General features: G+C 37.2%; 1 protein-coding gene across 2 annotated transcripts in view; it reads right to left on the bottom strand.

Annotated features, from left to right (window-relative positions):
- The window catches only part of ROCK1 (Rho associated coiled-coil containing protein kinase 1), a 59,525-nt gene that overhangs the window by 31,819 nt on the left and 6,946 nt on the right, over positions 1 to 20,760 (bottom strand). For both annotated transcript variants that reach the window (XM_081918029.1, XM_081918030.1), the window contains exons 2-13: positions 13,819 to 13,900; positions 11,175 to 11,275; positions 10,313 to 10,450; positions 9,423 to 9,598; positions 8,351 to 8,435; positions 7,805 to 7,949; positions 6,547 to 6,685; positions 4,544 to 4,635; positions 3,821 to 3,980; positions 2,530 to 2,596; positions 1,444 to 1,532; positions 257 to 305 (exon numbers count right to left, since the gene is read on the bottom strand). In XM_081918029.1, the coding sequence (XP_081774155.1) occupies positions 257 to 305; positions 1,444 to 1,532; positions 2,530 to 2,596; positions 3,821 to 3,980; positions 4,544 to 4,635; positions 6,547 to 6,685; positions 7,805 to 7,949; positions 8,351 to 8,435; positions 9,423 to 9,598; positions 10,313 to 10,450; positions 11,175 to 11,275; positions 13,819 to 13,900 (1,323 nt within the window). The remainder of the gene's footprint in view (positions 1 to 256; positions 306 to 1,443; positions 1,533 to 2,529; positions 2,597 to 3,820; positions 3,981 to 4,543; positions 4,636 to 6,546; positions 6,686 to 7,804; positions 7,950 to 8,350; positions 8,436 to 9,422; positions 9,599 to 10,312; positions 10,451 to 11,174; positions 11,276 to 13,818; positions 13,901 to 20,760) is intronic.

The following is a 20,760-nucleotide window of genomic DNA, read 5'->3' as shown; positions in this document are numbered from 1 at the left end:
GGCGTTCCAAGAGTAGAGATTAAAATAAATGAGTCAAGACCTTGGCAAAAGCCTCTCTGTACAAGCAATCCACGGTGCAAGTCTTTACTTTCCTCATTCTCCCAAAAGGAAAGAAATCCTTCAGAGAGAGATTTCTTTTATTTGTAATAGTAAATGATTGAAGAAAGAAATCACATGTATGCAAGTAAAATTCTAACACCATTATTTTTAAAAATGGGGGAAAACTAATTCCAACCACACACAAAAAACCACTTACCTCTTCATCTAATTCCTTCATTATCTTGTCTAATTTAATGTTTGACGTTCTAGAAAAAATAAAATTATGTTAGTGACACTTTTTTGTTTTTGGACACTACTCTACAACTGCTCTGCAAACAACCCAATTTAATCAATTACACTGCAATAACTCAGATCATCATGGCTGTGTAATCTACATCTGTGACCAAAAGACTGACAGTGGTGTACAGAATAGGCTACCACCAACCTGTTAGTGGGTATAGCCCAATGTCATACAGAGTGGGCAGTATTCAACTAAATAGCACTAGGAAAACAGGACTTTTCTCCCTCTCCTTCACTGTGACTGCTCCATGCCATCTCCAATCTGCCCCAGAGGGGGGAACAATCCATAAGGAAAAATGCCTGTGCTGACGAAACCAGCAAATTAGTGCTATGTTGAATACACATTATGTCTAACACTGATATCCTAGTAACCTAAGAATTTTACTTAACTATTTCTGTGTAGAACTAGAACCTTAGATTTTAACTAGCTCCAAATATCTGACGCTGCCACTAAGGAATATGAAATACAGTGGTACATCGGGTTATGAACTTAATTCGTTCCGGAGGTCCTTTCTTAACCTGAAACTGTTCTTAACCTGAAGCACAACGTTAGCTAATGGGGCCTCCCACTGCTGCTGCACCACCGGAGCACAATTTCTGTTCTCATCCTGAAGCAAAGTTCTTAACCCGAGGTACTATTTCTGTGTTAGCAGAGTCTGTAACCTGCAGCATATGTAACCCGAGGTACCACTGTATTTTATAGAAACCAGAACATAATCTGAGAAGAACCAGGGTGAGCTCTAAGAGGGAAGGAAACTAAACCAAAAAGCAGGCAAATGGGAGACTCAAAGTGACTATATCCCTATCTTTCAAATTCTTCATTCCCAAATAACTGATACACATTCACCTAAGAGTGCTTAGTCTTGCTGTTTGTAATGCCAACAAGCCAAAGCATCTTTGTTGCTACCAGCAACTCTTAAAAATATCACTTTCAGAATTGGTACCATTAATTGGCTCCTAAGACCCTGATACTCAGTTTTGCAGGTGGGCTACAAATCTCCTGGTCTACACATATTAAATGTTAATACCATCATAATTCCCCAATATAAAATTCATAAAACAGGTGTTTCTGAAGTTCTGATAACATAGAATGAAATGAGTCACCTGAATTTTTGTTCCATTTCATCTTTCAGTTCCATTTCATTATGTAGCTGTTCTTCAAGTTGATAGATAGTTTTCTGCAGAGATTCCAGCTTTAAATATAAAATACAAAATGAAAATAAAAGCCATACTTGACATGATCTTATGGGACTAGCTAAATTATAATGAATTTTACAACAGCTATCTAAAATTGCTTTGAATGGTTCTCAGTATCTTATTTTTAAAAATTGGAACAGCAAGTTTCAGCTAAGGGATTACTGCTTTAACAGATTAATAAACATGGGCACATTCTTATAAATGGGACCAGAAATTAAGACACATTTGTAAACCACTTTGAGGTTTTATTATAATCAAGTAGTATATAAACATTGTAATTAAAAATCGATTTAAATTTTGGTGACATTTTAGCTCTGCTGTGCTGCAATAATGAGAAAGAAAAAGAACTGACTCCTCATTTTCATTCTTACATGAGTGCAAATATTGGTTATTAATCTTTACACTACACTTCCTTCAATATCTTGAAAACAAATCTTCCGATAGGTCCCACTATCAGAATGCTCGTTACACGAAATCTCAGTTATCAAAATACAAAGAATTATACCCAACCCTCACTACACAAAGGGCTGTTTCACATATCGGAACAGCTGGAGCTCACCCACTTCCCTACTTGTGCTTTGCTGGTTGGCGTTGCCATTTTGGGCAGAAAGCATTAGGGAGGGAAGAAGGGAGGGAAGAAAGGAGGTTGGACAATATCAGCTTTTCCTTTGTCTGGCTTTTGTTGATTGGTTGCATCAGATTCAGGCAGAAAGCATGGAAAGAGAGCCAGAAAAATGTTCCCATAGGAAATAATAGAAATCATCAGCTCTTTATGCAAATGATTGCCTAACAAACAATTTCCTGGGAATATACTGTGTTCAGAAGAGGGACCTGTGCATATATGGATGTCTTGGTAATTTACATTTATTCAAATCAAGTTATCAATACAAAGGATTAATCAACAAAATATTTAATTAGCTAATAGCACTTATTTGAGGTCTTAAACTGATAACAAAGGGGGGGGGGTTTAAAAAAGAAGAAAAAAAGACATACCAAACTTTTATCTACGTTGGTGCTTGCTCTGTTGTCATTAGAGTTTGCTGTACAGCTAGATAAATACCTGTAAGCACACAATAAAAGTTATAGTAATATGAAGAGAGGAGAACAATTTTTTTTCTCCCTACTTTGTACATACTAGAAATTCTCTCATTTCTATCCTTAAGTTACCCTTTTAAAAACTAATCCCCCCCCCGACATTTTAGCTTTTCCTCATAGTGAAAGTACTCCAGCCCCCTGATCACTTTGCTTGCACATTTCTGCAACCCATATACCTGAAACTTAAATGCCCACATTATATAGTAGGAAGGGTGCATGCAATTTTAATGTGTATTTTGGCATTTTTGAGTCTCTGCCGTTAACTAAAATTTGAACTTGATAGCACACATCTTCTGAAAAGGCACAACATGAACACCCTATTTAGACATCTTTCCTTCAAATATCACATACTGTTTTGCTTTACAACATTTTTTTTCTGCAGAGTTTTGCAGCTGATGAAAAATCTTAAGGAAGATTGGACAACCTCTGTCCGTGGTAGTAAAAAGCTTTACTACTCCAAACGCTGGACAGTTCCTCAAAAATCATGAAATTAGCTGTGTAATTGTGAAATACGTATCTGACTATGTATTTCTAACCTGTAGTATGTATTACTATCATATTTTGAATGGTCTTTAAGAGTTAAAATTTCTCTAGATGAAATCTGACGTTTTTCGCAATCCTAGTAAGAATCCATGAACTCTTTGCAAATTATATTAGCAAATAATTAAGTGGATCAACCTCTTGCATGATTTCTCCTTGTTTGCTCACTAGACATTGTTGCTATTGTCCATAGCTAGTAAGCAAACAAATTCAAAGGCACATTAATGAGCAGACTACATAGAATAATTTGACCCTTAACAGTGGAATTTTATGAACGTCTATTCAGAAATATACCGCACCGAGTTCAATGAGACTTTATCCCAGGTAAGCATGCACTGGAAGTAATAATTACTTAAAAGCCTGGCCTTCTGACATTGCTTGAGAAAAACACAAAAATCAGAGATATGGTATGATGTCACATCAAGAGGAACCAAAATTAGATGTACAAAATTGTTGCCCGTACCATAAGTTCAAAACTGCTATAGTAAGTGTTGCACATTTCAGGATGATATGGCAAGACAGATTTTTTAAAGTATCATTTAAACCCAGAATTAAGTTGCTTTTGTGACATTGCTGTCAAATCTTATAGGATTTGTTCTCACAACTTAAGCTCAAATGTCTGCATTTTCAGTAGCACATGTATACTTACTGATGGTTACTGTAGTAGGTAAATCCTACAAAAGGCAGCTGGTTGCCAACAAATGCTTTTGGTATAGGAAATGTTTCTTCTTCTCCTTTATCTTCCTCCAAATCGTCAAAGTTACTAGTATCAATATCACTACTTAAATCAGGCACAACAGGTGCTACAGCTATCAATACAAACAAAAAAAGGATTACGAAAATGTTTATTGAAACTAATATATTAAAAATGTTACAATTGGAATGGAGAAGAGGCATGAAAGAATCACAAGGAGACATGGCAAGATTTAACTCTTTATTCTACATTGAGCAGCACATGCAATAGAAAAAATATTATTACAAAATCAAAGCTTCAAAACTTAAATATAGTTGTAATTACTAAACAAAACAGATTGCTCCTGAGGTCCCCAGACAGCTGCCAATTTAAAAACCTCACACCCCCCAAAAATTTAAAAACCTCACACTCAAGAGACCTCACAATGAAATGAAATGAAATAGGGATCTCTTGAGCAATATATTCTCACAAATACTAAAAATTGATTGCTATTTAATTTCTGCAGTGTCCTAAGTGGTGAATTCTATGCCTGGAGTAGGCTCCCGATCTATATATACATACACAACTTTATTTATATACAAGTCTGGACACCAAACTAATTTATACTACTGATTTTTAAAAGATATGATATGGGCCTCAATGCAGATAGCTTCATGCGTGGTCAAAAGAGATACTTACTGTCTCTAAGGTTTTCCCAAGACCACTGGTCATTTTTGAAGAAAGGGTGTCGCTTGATTTCTTCCACACCATTTCGGCCTAATCTGACTTCCCTGTTGAAGGGATATTTTGAAACAAGTAAATATGCAAGCTCTGAAGACTAAAATACATAAAGCATGCAATCATCTGCAACAGTACCCCAATAAGTCACTTCTTAAATGGAAAATTAGAGAGGGGTGATTAGGAGCTGAGAAGAGCTCAAAAGAAAATCTCCAACTGCTTATCCACTCCGAATCTGAGGTGAGGGAGCAGTTTCACACCCCCTGTGGTTCAAACTCATGCTACCTCATAACATTGTCTTGAAACTATGGGGTAGATTGAAATAATGTGTATAAAAAATATTAACCACTCCTCCCATCCACTTTACCCCCACCCAAAGTGGGGGTTTTCCTCAACAAAACACACTGCAGCATTCCCCCCACCCTCTTTTGATATATGTTCCTGGACTGCTACAGACTATGAACTGTTTCTGTAAGCTGCTGTATAAGTGCTAGGAAAAGTTTTCACACAACAATGTATCTAGAGTTATGTCACACGCAAGTCCCTGTTTCAATGCAAGCCCAAAACATAGGTCTTGCTTTGCAGTTCTGGAGAACGGCAAGTGTGCACTCCAATCATTACTGCACAAAATTATTCCACATTAGGGATTAACACTATAAACAGTTTGAAGTATTTTTTTCCTGAGAAAAAATACTGAATAGTCTTGCGCATACAATTTTATAAGAGCTTTTACAAACTCAAGAACATTGTTGGCATTATAGATTAGTTTCTCATCTAATGATGACTTTGCTAAGTCATAAAAACCCCTCTCTATGAGCAGAGGAGTTTTTCTGCTTGCAGAAAGGATACTTTTGGATCCAAGTCTATGAGAACATCAGCAGCACAATATCACACATGTTATTTTGAAGAAGTGTATCTATAGTCTGTTTAGGGTATTCAAGAAACCGCATTTATAATCCTACCAATATTTTAAATTGCAATATTTTTTTTAAATTCCATCTTTACATAAATTATTAAACCTAAGAATAATAAACAGGTATACTCATGCACACTAAAGCTAAAAAGAAACACATTGTGCAGCTAATAACTGTTTGGATATTGACTGTCCAAGAAATGATTGCTTGCATCAAGAAAAGAACACACAGGAATGAGGTAAAAGATTTCAAAATTCGTACAAATGTTAAGATATTCAAACTTGAAGCCAGTTTAATTCTAATTTCTTTAAATATTTTGCAGGGTATGACTGCATATACTATTAATGGCACTGCTTAAAATGTATATAAACTTAAAGTACTTAAACATTTAGAAAGACATTTTTAAACCAATTATTAACATAAGATTAGGTAAAGGTAAAGGGACCCCTGATTATTAAGTCCAGTCGTGACTGACTCTGCGGTTGTGGTGCTCATCTCACTTTATTGGCCGAGGGAGCTGGCATACAGCTTCCGGGTCATGTGGCCAGCATGACTAAGCCGCTTCTGACGAACCAGAGCAGCACACGGAAACGCCGTTTACCTTCCCGCTGGAGCAGTACCTATTTATCTACTTGCACTTTGACGTGCTTTCGAACTGCTAGGTTGGCAGGAGCAGGGACCGAGCAACAGGAGCTCACCCCATCATGGGGATTCGAACCGCCAACCTTCTGATCGGCAAGTCCTAGGCTCTGTGGTTTAACCCACAGCGCCACCCGTGTCCCTTTAACATAAGATTATTATTCAACAAATAAAAATACTAGGAAACTGATTTCAAGCTCTTGAATTGTCAGACTGACTTAAAAGCTCTTGTATACAGAGTGGTTTTACAGCAGCAACACTATATTTTATTATCAGGACAAGACCTAATAGGATTTAAAAGTTTATTAAAACGTATGTAAAATTTATAAACGCTGGTTTATCACCAGGTGATGAAGTTTACTACAGAAAAACCTCTAAACCAAAAACTTTCATTTTGATGTAAAATATTACCTGTCAGTTAAGAAGCCACAAATAAGATTTTTTGCATCTTTTGAAATATCATTATCATCAGGAAAGCTAAGAGAATTCTTATGGTTCATAATTTTACTGTATGTTCCAACCAAAGAATCTGCATAAAAAGGTGTATCCCCTAAAATTAAAAAGAACGAAAGTGAAAAAATGTCACACAATAACTGAAGACAATAAAATTCCAAGGAAACATTGTGTCAGAACTAGGCTAAATACTGGACGTAGAAAGCAAATGATTGCTATTTCTCATGCCATGATTTTAAGTAGTCAGGATTCACCTTATCACTTAACATAAAAATCAAATTAGAAAGCAATACTCCAGTTGTACTGAAGATCTAAGAAGCTCACGTTCTGGCAAGTATGTGGTAGAAACATTTTCACATCACATGATTCTAAGTTTAGTGGCTAAGAGTGCCTTGTACTAGTTTTAGCTGGTAAGACAACTTTGCCCATTTTTGGATTCGGATAGCCTGACCATTGTCATCTATGCGCCAAAAACCTCCACAATGTGTTCTACATTCAAAACCAATCACTGCGCAGTGTTCTGAATGGCAGATGGGTGGGGTAGAAATAAATTATTATTACTATTATTATTGTTATCATCATCAACAACATCTTCAAAATCAGACATTTCGTGTAGCAGCATCTATCCTTTCCATTGGTATATGTCTTGGATTTGAATAGTTTTTATGTATGTGTTGTTTTAAAACGTTTTTTGTTATAGATAAGATAGTCTTTACATATGCAACTATTTTGACAGGTGTAACAATTAATGTTATAATACTGCCAATTCATAAAATAAAGAAAGTGACATCCAGAGACAATAAGGAAAGCCCCAGGTGGGAGCCTTAAATAAAGGAGGCTAAAATCCTAAACTCTACATTGAAAGGCAACATGCAATCCCTCAGTAAGAGTTGGACAAGATTAAGCCTTCCCATTATCTAGCTAGGTCTCTACTGAACACAAGGGTCAGCCTGATCATCTGAGATCAAACCCTGAATAGCTGGAGTCTTTCTGCTCCCTGACTTTTATGTTTAGCAACAGCATAAGATCTGGAAGGATGTAGCACTGAAGTATAGAAGACTACAATCTTATAATCTTTGTAAAAGGCAGCCATTGAACTCCATGGGGCTTGCTTCCATGTAAACCTTAAGCAATAGTTAAAATAAAAAAGGCATTTTTATTCAACAGTAAATGCAGTTAATGTCATTTGCAGAACACTGATTATTTTGATGCTCACCCACAAGCATTTCATACAAAAAGACACCAACTGACCACCAGTCACATTCTCGTCCATAGTAACCATCACCACCTTGAGATTTTAATACTTCTGGGGATATATAGTCTGGTGTTCCAACAGCTGTATCACATCGTACCATGCCTTCCTATAAAGAAAAGAGAGGGGTTATTTAAAACAGGCACTCTGTAGAATTCACCTGAGATCTGAAAAGTATCTTGAAGCAAAACATTTTCCTAGATTTCCTTGGGAAAATGTAAGCTAAACTTCATTTAAATCTTAAGAATTTTATTTATTTCATGAAATTTATTTAGTTTACAAAAATAATAAAACAATACAATTACTGGTAAAAACAATTAAAGCAACACTTTAAAACATGCAAAAAAAAATTAAACGAGCAATAAACTAAAAAAAACAACAAAACACATCAGTATTCCAAGTATCTAAAATTTAGGCAAAACTGATATTCAAGTAACATTCTTCAAGAAAAATATTACTTCCAAAAGCATGGAAGTTAATTCAGATTTTTTTTTAAAAAAGCATACCAACCTTATTCATCTTCATACAGGTACCAAAATCTGCTAGTTTTAAATGACCAGATTTATCTAGCAGCATATTATCAGGCTTTACATCTCTGAAAAGAAAGCAAATCAATCTAGGTTTTATTTTTATTTTTTAAACCATCTATGCTACATATCAGTCTTGCCACATAAGATGGTTAACAACTAACACCTAACAAACTTAGAGCCAACCTTTGGCCATTACTGTTGTCATAGTTTATCCTCTTCCTTGAGCAAATTCCTCCTCTAGCTGTGATTTAAACACACAAACAAATGAAACTGCTTTACACAACTGGGAGTGGCTCTCCTGGGTCTCAGGCAGAGGTCTTTCCAATCACCAGCTGCCTGACCCCTTTAAAAGTCCACTGGCAGCATAATTTACCATTAGCATATCACCATTAAAAATGAGACAGAGGACAGAAATTTTCTTTAGGAAGAGGCTAAGGTTCCAGTGCCACCTTAGTATTTCTTAAACTTGACTTACGTTCAATGTGATGAAACTGCCTCTGTATCTCTTAACACAAAGCACATTGCAGAACTACACATTTTAATTTCCCCGCTACTCACTCACTCTCTCGCTCCCTCCCTCCCTCAGCATATGGTAGAGCCTCACCTTACCTTATTTACAGTAGTGGCAACATAATCAGAAGCCTACTTGTGTAATCCAAATCCAAGATCCACTGGCGGGGGGAGAGTTTGGATTTGGCAGAATTTGGAATTTCTAATCTATACTGGCATAAATCTCTCCCTCCCTGGTCTCCACCACAAACTTCTGCAGCCAAGCAGCAAAAGACAAACAAAGGAAAAAGCTTCTGCCTGTCCAGTCTTTCCTGCTTCTTGATTTGTTCAATTTCTCTCCCTGCCTCCATTCCTCCTTCCTTTCATGGCTTCTGCCCAAAATGGCTGCGATTGGCCAGCCCAAACATGTAAGGAAGTGGGCAAATTCTGGCTATTTAGAATAAATATTCAAAAAAAAATTTAAACATGCAATTGATTATACTGTAATGCACTCCAGATAGAATACTGAGTTATTCAGATATTAAGAAAAATAGCATATACACCTGTGAATAAAGCCCATTGAGTGAATTGCATCTAATGCAAGAACAACTTCTGCAGTATAAAATCTTGCCCATTTCTCAGGAACATCATAGTTGCTCATTAAATTCACTAGGTCCCCACCAGGCATGTATTCCATCACCATGTAAAGGTAGCGGTCATCTTGGAATGCATAAAATAACTATAAAAGGAAATAAAACTAAGATTACTGTGTGTTCAGTTCATCATTATTGCCTTCCTCTCACTCAATTAGAATTATTTGTTAACATTTAAATTATTAGCAATTCACTACTGTTCAGTATGTGTATCAACCAAAAGGAAGAACCAGTTTACCATCTAAATACAATGCCTTATTTATCTGAAAATACACTTGCAGCAAGCTGCAATTAAACCAGGAAGGATTTACTTAACCATAGTGTCCTTGTTTCATCTGAACAAGGAAATGATGGTTACCAGCCTCTGAATAAACAGGACAGGATATTAATCCATTTTCAAACTGGATTTCAAACTACATTTCTTGGTTCAGTAAGCCAAGCAATGGTCTACAGAACCAGGCCATTCATAGTCAAATGTTGTTATTTTTAGTAAAAGTGTTTAAAAAAAAGCATGATTTAAAAGCTGCAGGGCAAGGAGATGAGAATGAAGCATTATGAGTACAAGTCCATTCCTGCATCTTTGGATTCTGCTCAAGATACTTAAAAATTATTCACTCAGGTTTTCTATTTTTAGTAATCATCACATTTATATGCACTGCAAAACTTGGAACAGCAAATGCAAACATACTTAAGACTTAAAGTTGCTAAAAATCTGTAAATTAGCACTTTTATTGAAAAATGAACTTTTCCTTATTCAGCAAAACTAATGGTATAAACACATCAAAAATTAGTCAATATACCTGCACAACCCAAGGGCTATTCGCAAATGCCATGATATCTCTTTCTTCCCAAAAGAATGCAGAATCTGATCTTTTTATCATTTCAAACTTGCTCAAAAGCTTCATGGCATAAACCTTTCGTGATGACTTGTGTCTTACCTTTAAAAACAAATTTTAAGATGAAGAAAATGTTACTGTAAATTAAAATTTAAGGCAAAGCTTAGTCTACATGAATATGATACACATGCCTTGCATCAATCAATCAATATGCAATACCCAAGTATTGCATGACAGGTCCTTCTGCATTTCACATAAAGACAGACAGCATCCCTGATCTTCTCAAGCTCTCCAGAGCATAGTCAATAATAATAATAATAATAATAACAACAACAACAATAATCAATGCATTTGTAAACCTGAAAAATCTTAGCATTGTGACCCTGGAAAAAGCAGCAAGGTCATGGCGTGGCTTGACATATCTCTATGGGAAATGCTGAATGATTTTATGATTGAAAGGTACTGTAATGTGCTTGGTCTGGTGCACCTGGTTGAAGACAACACAGTAGATGTCACTAACCCAGCACTAGCAGGCACCATTGCACCCGCAAAAGCCTGATACTCCCAGGGCAAGCAGTTAGTGATTAATAGGTGCCTTTAAAATCAGGACCATTTTTTACTGTTTTGGTCCTGTTATGCTTGTTCATCAAAACAGCTTTGCGATTGCTTGCAAGTAACTCTCTTAAAAAACGCATGAAGTGTCATGGGGACAGGTGAGGAATCACCACAAATATATGGTGCACATGTAAGCGTTGTTTTTTTGTTACAATTGCAGCTTCCTCTTTTATAAATGCTAGCCTTATTCATACACAAAAAGTAAACCTACCAACTGAACTTCCCCAAATGCACCTCTGCCAATCACTTTCACCACTTCATAATCTTCAGCCTTCATACGCAGATCTCTGATTTTGTTTATTGTGTCTTTATCTGTGATGAAAATATAAATTAAAAAAACTACACCATGAGACATAAGCACACACACAATCTTAAAAATAAACTTTCATATAAGGAAAATGTACTAGGTAAACATCTCATTCTATTCATACTTCATTTGCTGGTAATTTCTTGCAACATCTGTTGCCTGTTAAATACACAAATTGTTTAAAGACTAGAGTTTGCTCTTTTTAAGATCTTTTTTCTTTACTGCAAGTATCTCCTTTCGAAGTTACTTTCATTCCTATGGCAACATATAAATGCCAAACGCACAATAAAACAACTCACTGTAGGAACAGGTCAGGAGAGAAGTTCAATTTTAATTCAACTTATACGCAAATATATGAAACTAGTAATTAGACCAGACAAATCTGCATTCATCACAACATATCAGCTATTTAGGTTACAAATTAGATACTAAAATAAGATTCCAGTGTTTGGCCTTTTTATTATTTTTTCATGTTAAAAAACAACTTTACCATGAAAATATAAGCAGGAAGTCTGCATTTTTAAAAATCATCATCCAATAAACTGCAATAATTTAAATTCCCAGTGGTCAAATAGTCTAACTCCAAATTTGGTAACATGCTATTTTAATCTACATGGGTCAACACTGGCATGAGATTATATAAAAAGTATTTCAGTTCTGTGGTTGCAGAACACAGCAACCGAAACAGACTTTTCTAATGAAATGTTCAAAGGAACAATATTTACATACTAGAATACTGACTAATTACAATCCTTATTAAGATATACATATAGAGTGTGCCTCCCCAAGCCACAGATTGTAAATTTTTAGTGCTGGGAAGCTAAAAGGGTCGTAGATCAGTGGCAGAGCACCTGCTTTGCATGGGAAAAGTTCCAGGTACAATCACAATCATGTACAGGTCGGGCTCAGAATGTACCTTGTCTGAAACCCTGCAGAGCTGTTGCCTAGCAGTGTAGAAGATAGTGAGGTAGATGGACCAATGGTCCAACACAGTACAGTATAAGGCAACTTCCTATGTTCCAAAGGAATGAACTTAGCAAGTATGAAACCTCTGATCTCATACTATTCAAACACATAAGGTAACACTTAGATAACTTAATGCATCAAAAACATCATCTTTGCAATCATCCATTAAACTGATTGTATGCTATCATTCTCCCATTCTCCCAGATAGGACATTTAAATTGGGGGGGGGGGGGAATAGTGGCTAGACCACAAAATGATAAATATTTTAGCATATATGAAGAGGAAATCCAAAATTATAATGTTTAAAAAGTTAAGCAATTAGACTACCAGGACGATAGACTTACCAGGACGATAAGCAAATGTTTATTATCTGGTTTATTGCCATAAGAAGTCATCATTTTCATTAAGAAGCATTGTGGGAAAGTGTTTTTATTTATTTCTCTTTTATTAATTTATAGACTGATTTATATAAAAAAAAACCTCAGCCTTTCACATTGTCGGCATTTCAGCATTTCTGTAGTGCAGTAATTTTAGAAATATTTCAAATCAAAGCCCTATGCAATTTTTCAGGTCCTACAAATCCCCACACTGAGCATATGTGCACTGGATTTTATTTTTCCACAATGCCTCTATACTGAGAACCCAACACACCCAACACATGGCCAATTCAATCCCGCAGTACATCCTAAATAAACATACAACAAACATGCAATATTGCTACAATATTAATAGCCACAGAACAAAAACTTAGTTATGAAAAACAGCAATAAAGATAACAACATATTTAAAGTTTGTTTGTTTAAAATCATTTTCTATTTCTATAGAAATAGGCAACACAGAAGAAACCAGGTGGATTTCCACAGAGAGGGCCTTCCAAAGCCTTGGAACTGCCACAGATAAGCCACTAGCCTCCCCGCAGCCACGAGCCTCGGCTCACCCTGAAACCACAGGTACTGGGAGCCACCCTCTGGAGTGCTACGTGAGTCACGGGAGGTGGCTCCATTCTGCTCAGTGATCAGCACAAGAAGGGAGGGAGGGAGGAGACAGGCTGCTGGCACTCACATAGCCAGAGAAACAAATTAAGGTGCAGGCTGGCAAGCCCCACTCTTGTGGTAAGCCGGCAGCTGGGCTGCGGAGGAAGGGAGGGAGGGAATGGGTGAGCATCAGGCAGCCTGGCTGGGCTCTCTGGATTGAAGAGCACGATGCTGGCTGCAGCTGGGAGTGAGTGGGGATTCACAATACATTGTCTCTTCCAAAAGTCTGAAATTGCTCTTGCAATTTTAACTTTAAACCATTATCAGGCAATGAACTGATATATTGCCCAGACCTATTCATTACATGCACAGAATGAATTGCCACATCTGCCTCTCTTTTCCCAGCTTTAATTTTTAGCCCATGCTTCCTCCAACAAGTTCATGGCAGTAACAACTGTGATAATGCATATACGGGTGAGAAAAAGATACCGTATTTCCATGCAAACTGCTAACCACATAAAATTCCTCTTTTTTTAATAAAAAAGCTGTATATTGGAACATTATCAACACCAGAAATCCTGTAAACATATATACAAAGACATACTTACATTTGTTTAAAAAGGTGTCTATGTTTTTATTTTTTCTTAAGGCAGGAAAGTCCAAATCGTACACCAATGCATCTAATCCATCCTGAAAAACAAAAGTGATGTTTTCTTTAGAACACAATTTGTATGTATTAGCTATACTGTACAGAACTTCTCAGGCTTTAAAATGTTTAAAGAATACATGAAATGTAAATAATTCATCACATTACTGTCTACAAAATGAGATATATAAAAAAGTAAAAAGTTGGTCACAAATGGGGCAGAGGAGCTCGACTGAATTCAGGAGAGAAAAAGCACTTGTAGGGCAAGAGCTAAAGTTTGAGGGAACACAAGTATACTGAACTGTGTCAAATGGACCTACTTGGTGCCCCAACGAAATAATGTCTAGTTTAAGTTTTATATTTAAGAAACAATGTGTATAGAAGGGACCCCAAATACAAACTCTCTTCTTAGCATTCCACTTAGTAAAGTTCCAAGGGCATATAGGGCTTGAAACCAGTGAAGATTCCATCACCACCCTGACAACCAATGCCTACCTCAAAGGTTCCCCCAAACACATATCATCCAAATAATATCAGAAAAACATTTGGTAAAAACTCTATGATCTAAGACTAGGTCCCCATGTGAGATTTAGGTGCAGGAAGGTCAGAGATGTGCTATTTCTCTTCCAATGCCAGGGCTGGCTAATTATCCCATTACATAGACTCTCACATGCAGCGTGTCTTACTCCTATTAGTAAGGAATTATGACAAGCTGCTTTGACTGAACAGTCATAAGAACATAAGAGTCCTGCTCAACCAACCAAATGCCCATGGCAAGCCTGCCAGCAGAAATTGAACGGAGAAGTACTCTTCTCACTTGCAATTCCCAGCAACTTGAATTCAGAGGCATACTTTGAACAGTGGAAGCAAAACAGTCATCATGGCCAGTAGAAGTTGAAAGTCTTATCCTCTAATCGTCTGAATCCGTCTAGCTAATAATAATAATATTTATATTTATTTGCCGCCTATCTAACTGGGTTGCCCCAGCCAATTAGGAGCCACTGTAGTAAAGGCTTTCAGATTGGTAGCTGTCACGACCTCTTGTAAGAGCAAATTGTTTTGTAAGATGTACTTTTTTTTATCTGCCCTGAATCTTCCAACATTCAGCTTCATTGGATTCAGTGAGTTGTAGTGTTATGAGAGGGGGGGAAAGACTTTTCCCTATCCAATTTCTCTGCACCATGCATAATTTCACAAATCTTTATAATGTGCCCTCTCACTTGCCTCTTCGGCACATCCCTGTCAACCAACTGATGTCACTCTCTGGCAGAGAGGTGGGGTTCAATCCTGCAGGGAACTGAAACACTCAATAATTTAGCAGGATTTAACCCCACATACATCAACTGATGAGCAGCAGTTGAATCCTAGCAGCTTGGCAGGACTAAATGTAAATGGAGGAAAACACCTTTGTTTTATCAGCGCTTTGCTACCTGCAATGCACTTTGAAGTCCCAACTTCAGGACTTTCAAGTGCCAAATCACTCGCCATCACTGTGATATCAAGCAACTGACAGATGGGTGACCCCATCCGTAAGGCTGATCCTGATAAAGAATCTGGCCCAAGAAGCCAAAAAGACTTCCCACCCCTGCTTTAAAGTAAGGCCCAAAATGTGTTCTTTCCTCACAGAGAAGTTGCTCCAGTCCCTTGATAATTTAGATTGCCATCAAGCCTAATTTTCATTAATTATTTTATTTCTCAGCTTGTGAAATTTGGTTTTGAAAGTCTAATTGTTTTAGTGTCCTTTGTCCCAGCTATTTTGTATATTAAATCAAGACATGACTAAACTATGCAAATATACAGCTCAGATATTGGAAGGAGCCAGATATCTGAGAACAAATGGGAATGTGATAATAACACAAGGAAAGCCCTGTTAGATCAATACAAAAATTAATCAAGTACACCATTTTGTTTTCAGTAGTGGAAAGCTAAATGCCTCCAGAAAGCTTACACAACAGACAAGAAAGGCAAAGCAACAGCCTTTTTTAGTATTCTTAATGTAGACATCTGGTCGGCAGCTAAGAGAACAGGATGCTGGGTTAGATGGGCCTCTGTTCTGCTCTTGTTCTTAAATGCATGGGCTTCTCCTGTTTTGGTATGCAGAAACATACTGCCTCTTAATGTGAATGGTTCTTTTAGCTAATAAGCTAAAGGTCTGGAAACAGCAGTGGGCAAGAGGGGAGAGAACAGCAGGTAAATTCTCCCCATAGTTTATAAGACTGCTGGAGCTCAGTGGAGTAATTTCCCCCTCAACTAATCCTGAACTTCAGTCAAGCACTACTACACAATTGGCAATATGTATCACTATTGAGATTGAGAACTGCTCATCAAGTCCTGAACCTGAGTGATGAAGAGGAAGGCAAGAGGGTTTATTTACCGTACTTCTCCCTCTCCCACAATGTATGGAAATGCTTGGGTGGGTCATTTGTACCACAAAACAGGCTTCCCTAAAACACTTACTAAGGAGGAAGCTCTAAGGAACACGATGGGGTTCTTCTGAGTAAAAATGCATAGTTGGCTCTTCCCCAGATGTACATATGCACATGCATGTCATGAGGCCCATGGAGAGGGTGGTCAAACGAGGAGGAGTGGGAGGACATCAGGGAGTCAGGGAAGCCAGACCCAGAAAAGGTCCTAGAGGGCTTGGGGGGGGGGAGTTAATTAGCAGTAAAATAAATAATACTGACAATTGGCTACATGCAGGGTGAATAAAAATCCATATTTTAAAGCTTTGGATTTTTTAACATTTAAATTGGATTTTTAAAACTAAGTATTTTCTCTTAGGTTAATAATAATCCAGATATAAAGGTAAAGGTAAAGGTACCCCTGCCCGTACGGGCCAGTCTTGACAGACTCTGGGGTTGTGCGCCCATCTCACTTAAGAGGCCAGGGGCCAGCGCTGTCCGGAGACACTTCCGGGTCACGTGGCCAGCGTGACATCGCTGCTCTGGCGAGCCAGAGCCGCACACGGAAACGCCGTTTACCTTCCCGCTGGTAAGCGGTCCCTATTTATCTACTTGCACCCGGAGGTGCTTTCGAACTGCTAGGTTGGCAGGCGCTGGGACCGAGCAGCGGGAGCGCACCCCGCCGCAGGGATTCGAACCGCCGACCTTTCGATCGGCAAGTCCTAGGCGCTGAGGCTTTAACCCACAGCGCCACCTGCGTCCCTAATCCAGATATAAACTTGCTACTAATTGATCTCTAAACCTGCATCAGTGCCTTTCCAGATACAGTACAATGAGATAAATGTGGTATTTCTATGTAGGTGAAGAACCAAGTTGATCTTTTCTCAAATAAGACAATTTATACTCTCCCTACTAAACATAGGCTTCTCATCTTCACTTTACAAATATAAACGACTCTAGTCTGCTGAGTAACTAACAGATCTTGTTTGCTATCAGCCATAAGCATTTTGTTTTTGTTTCCTATCTTTTTTATGAGGATGGAACAGAGCGAAGCAGAAGATTGCAACATTAGAAAAAAGACAAGAAAAAAATGTCTAATTTTTGGGTTCCTATATTCCCATATTTATGATGTAGTTGCAATGCTATGCTAACTTATCTGGGAGAAAGCCCCACTGAGTCAATGAGACATATTTCTCAGTATAAAACTACAGCATAAATGGACAGTCTACAGCTTGGGAACCAAAGCCTCACTTTATGCATTCCTAGATACTTCCTGAAACTATCCCACTTCTCCATCCCATTGTAATTCCTTAACTGTTGTTTGTTATGACACTACATAGAAGGAAAGCGAACTTCAAAAAGCTAGAAAAAATACAGTGTCTTAAATAACAGAAGTGCAATATTTTGTTTCAAAAATTGACATGATTAACTTTTTCTACAGTTGTATAGCACCAGCTGTGCAGCAACAAACTGGTAGTTTCTGCCACATGTGCTTTGAGTGTGCAGAGAGCATTAATCAGAAAAGAATTGTTTTCACTTTCTTTCAAGAACAGTGGCTGCGTTGCTCTGATGTAACAATAAAAACAAAATCCTTTGTATACCTATTTGAGCACTACTTTTGAGTAAACCTGCATAGAATTGGGAATCTGATGTAGTTATGATGAAATCTGAAACAAGGTGGTGTTAATGAATTAATCTAGAACACTCTGATTCTCCCAATTATTCTCTGATTCTCCAACATCAGCTCTGGGTCAACCCACTGCTGGCATTCTGCCCCTGGAAGAGATTACTCCCCAAGAAAATGCAGTCCTGAAAAGAAAAAGAAAAGTTGCCCGCCTTGTTTTATAGGGTTGCACTGCTGACATTATAAACAGTCAGAAGCTGGTAGTAAGGCAGACCCTATATGGAAATACTTTAAAGACAAAGTGCAACAAAGAAATGCAAGACCTGGTTGGTAGAATGATATTTCAAGCAATACTCCATCTAGTTGTAAATTAACATGGTTTAGTAGTCATGTTAGGAAACAAATGAACAATTTTCATTAGAAAACTTCATTTAAATTATTTAAATTGCCCTTTTCTTCTAAATCAATTCACTGTGTTGACATACCATTTTCTTCCCTCACTATTATGGGGTGTAAAGAAATAGTATTCCTCTCCCTTTCTGAAGCCTGCCAAGAAGTAAACCAAACACACATCAGCTGTCTCTAAAGTGTACACTCAAGATCACTTAACACAGATTATTTTCCCCCTAAACACACTTTAACTATAAACTTTTGTGGACACAATTAGACTGGAGTGGAAGAATATTTCCCCCCAGGCTTTAAATACATGATCAGACACACTATTTTAAATGGGATTAAGTGATTGTACATAATAGAAAAAATAGTAGTTTTATTCTGATGGTCTGCAAAAGCAATGTCTGATGTCTCCATACTTTCATCTTAACTAACATTTCATTCCAACATTTACAAGGGAGATAAAATAAAAAAATTGGCATCCATGTTAATAGGTTTCTTACTCTCTTTGAGTATTAGAGGTTGGGAGCACTCTTTCCTTAAGGACACTGTTTGCAAGAATATATATCCACACAAATAAGTTTGCTTCAAATTAACAGTGTTCATTTTTAATAAAAGATCAAATGTAAGACCAAAATTGATATTAGAGACTGGGAACTCTTTCACCTGAACGTTTTAAGATCAGGTATGGTAAATCATTGCAGCTATCTTTTTAAAAACATGATGAAAGAAATGTCAGCCCACATTAAGAATGATCCATCAATCCTAGTTTAAACACAAATAGAATCATAATAATAAAATTGTAGAGTTGAAAGGGACTGTGAGGGTCATCTCGTCCAACCCCCTGCTGTGCATGAAAAGAATACTTCTAAAGAAAAAAAGGGAAGAGACTGGCCTAGATGGACCCTTGATCTCTGAACCAGCAGGGGGAAAGTCCATATGTCCAAAATTCAAATTGGAAAGTGATGTAAGATTTTCAACCCATTGAGCAATGGATGGTAGATGTTTATCCATTTATATCCGTTTGAAACTAATGACTTGCAGGGTCCATTGACTGTCTGCCTGTGGACAATGCAAGTCCTTATAGTTCAACCCCACAACACAACATTTGCAAATATCAAGGATTTTTTTCCAAAACAAAGTACTACAATTTCTGATGAAAAATATACCACCACAGGACTAACCCACATCATATGCCTCAAAAGGAATTAACATCTTTACACTGACAGCATCTGCCTGAACAGCCCAATTCCTTCCTATAAATGTGCTGTGAAATCCCATATACCTGAAAGATCCATTATTGTTGAATCAATCTCAATTTTAAATCTTAAACATTATTCTCTCTCTCTCAAAAGGAACTTGTCATTGATTAGGCTGTAGAGAACACTAATTCCCTTTTCAATTCATCATTAAGATTCTGAACATTCAGTTTACAACACTGCAATAAACACTGATCTATTATGAGTTTAACTTTCTGTAAAATCCAATTCTTTCAGCACACAAAGCTGTTCATAAACAGACACCAAACACTGCAGTAACTGAATACTTTTTTCCTTAGTTGTTTACCTAGGTGTTCTGCAATTTTGTTCTAAATAATAACATAAAAGCCTACTGAATCAGACTAAGGGCCTATCTAATCTAGCATCTCTGTTCCCACAGTGACTAACCAGATGCCTATAGGAAGGCCACAGGTAGGATATGAACACAATAGCCCTCTCCTACTATTGTTCCCCACTGACTGGGATTCAAAGGTATCCTACCACTCATTTTCTTATTACTGCTTAGAGATTTTCAAAATATAAGCCGTGTATAAATGGTTTAAATAAATAAAATATTGCAGTCATGGCTAGCAGCCATAGCCTTTTCCTCTGTGAATTTGTCTAACCTCTTTTAAAGCTGTCCCAAGTTAGTGGCTGTAACTGTAGCTTATGTTAATGAAATCCATAGTTTTGTTTTGAGGTGCAGTGATCAGAACTGTACAAAATATTCCAAATGTGGTCATACTACATTTGTTTTTTAAAACTGTCATGATATTGACAGTTTTATTATCAATCTCTTTATTAATTATCCCCAACATGGAATTCCCATTATTCAGAGTTGCAGCATACTGATTCAACATTTTCACTGAACTACTGTATATCACAACCTCAAGATTTCTTTCCTGGTCAGTCACCGCCACTTCAGCCATGTGTAAATGGTTAGGATTTGTTGTGCATCATGTACATTTACTTACACTGTACCACATTTGCTTATATAGAGTCTTTTGTTCCTACAGTTTAGAGATCCTCTTGGAGCTCCTTGCAAACTCTTATAGCCTTTACTAGCCTGAACAATTGGATGTCATCAGAAAACTTGGCAGCCTCACTGCTCATCTCTAACTCAAAGTCATTTACAAGAACAAGTTTTAAAGCATGGGTCCCCTTGAAGGTGCCCATTTCTTACACCTCTTCATTGTAAGAACTGTCCACTTATTTCTATTCTCCAC

Source organism: Podarcis melisellensis (assembly GCF_964234715.1).
Source record: "Podarcis melisellensis genome assembly, chromosome: 7".
NCBI lineage: Eukaryota > Metazoa > Chordata > Lepidosauria > Squamata > Lacertidae > Podarcis > Podarcis melisellensis.
This window is presented reverse-complemented; position numbering and strand designations above follow the sequence as displayed.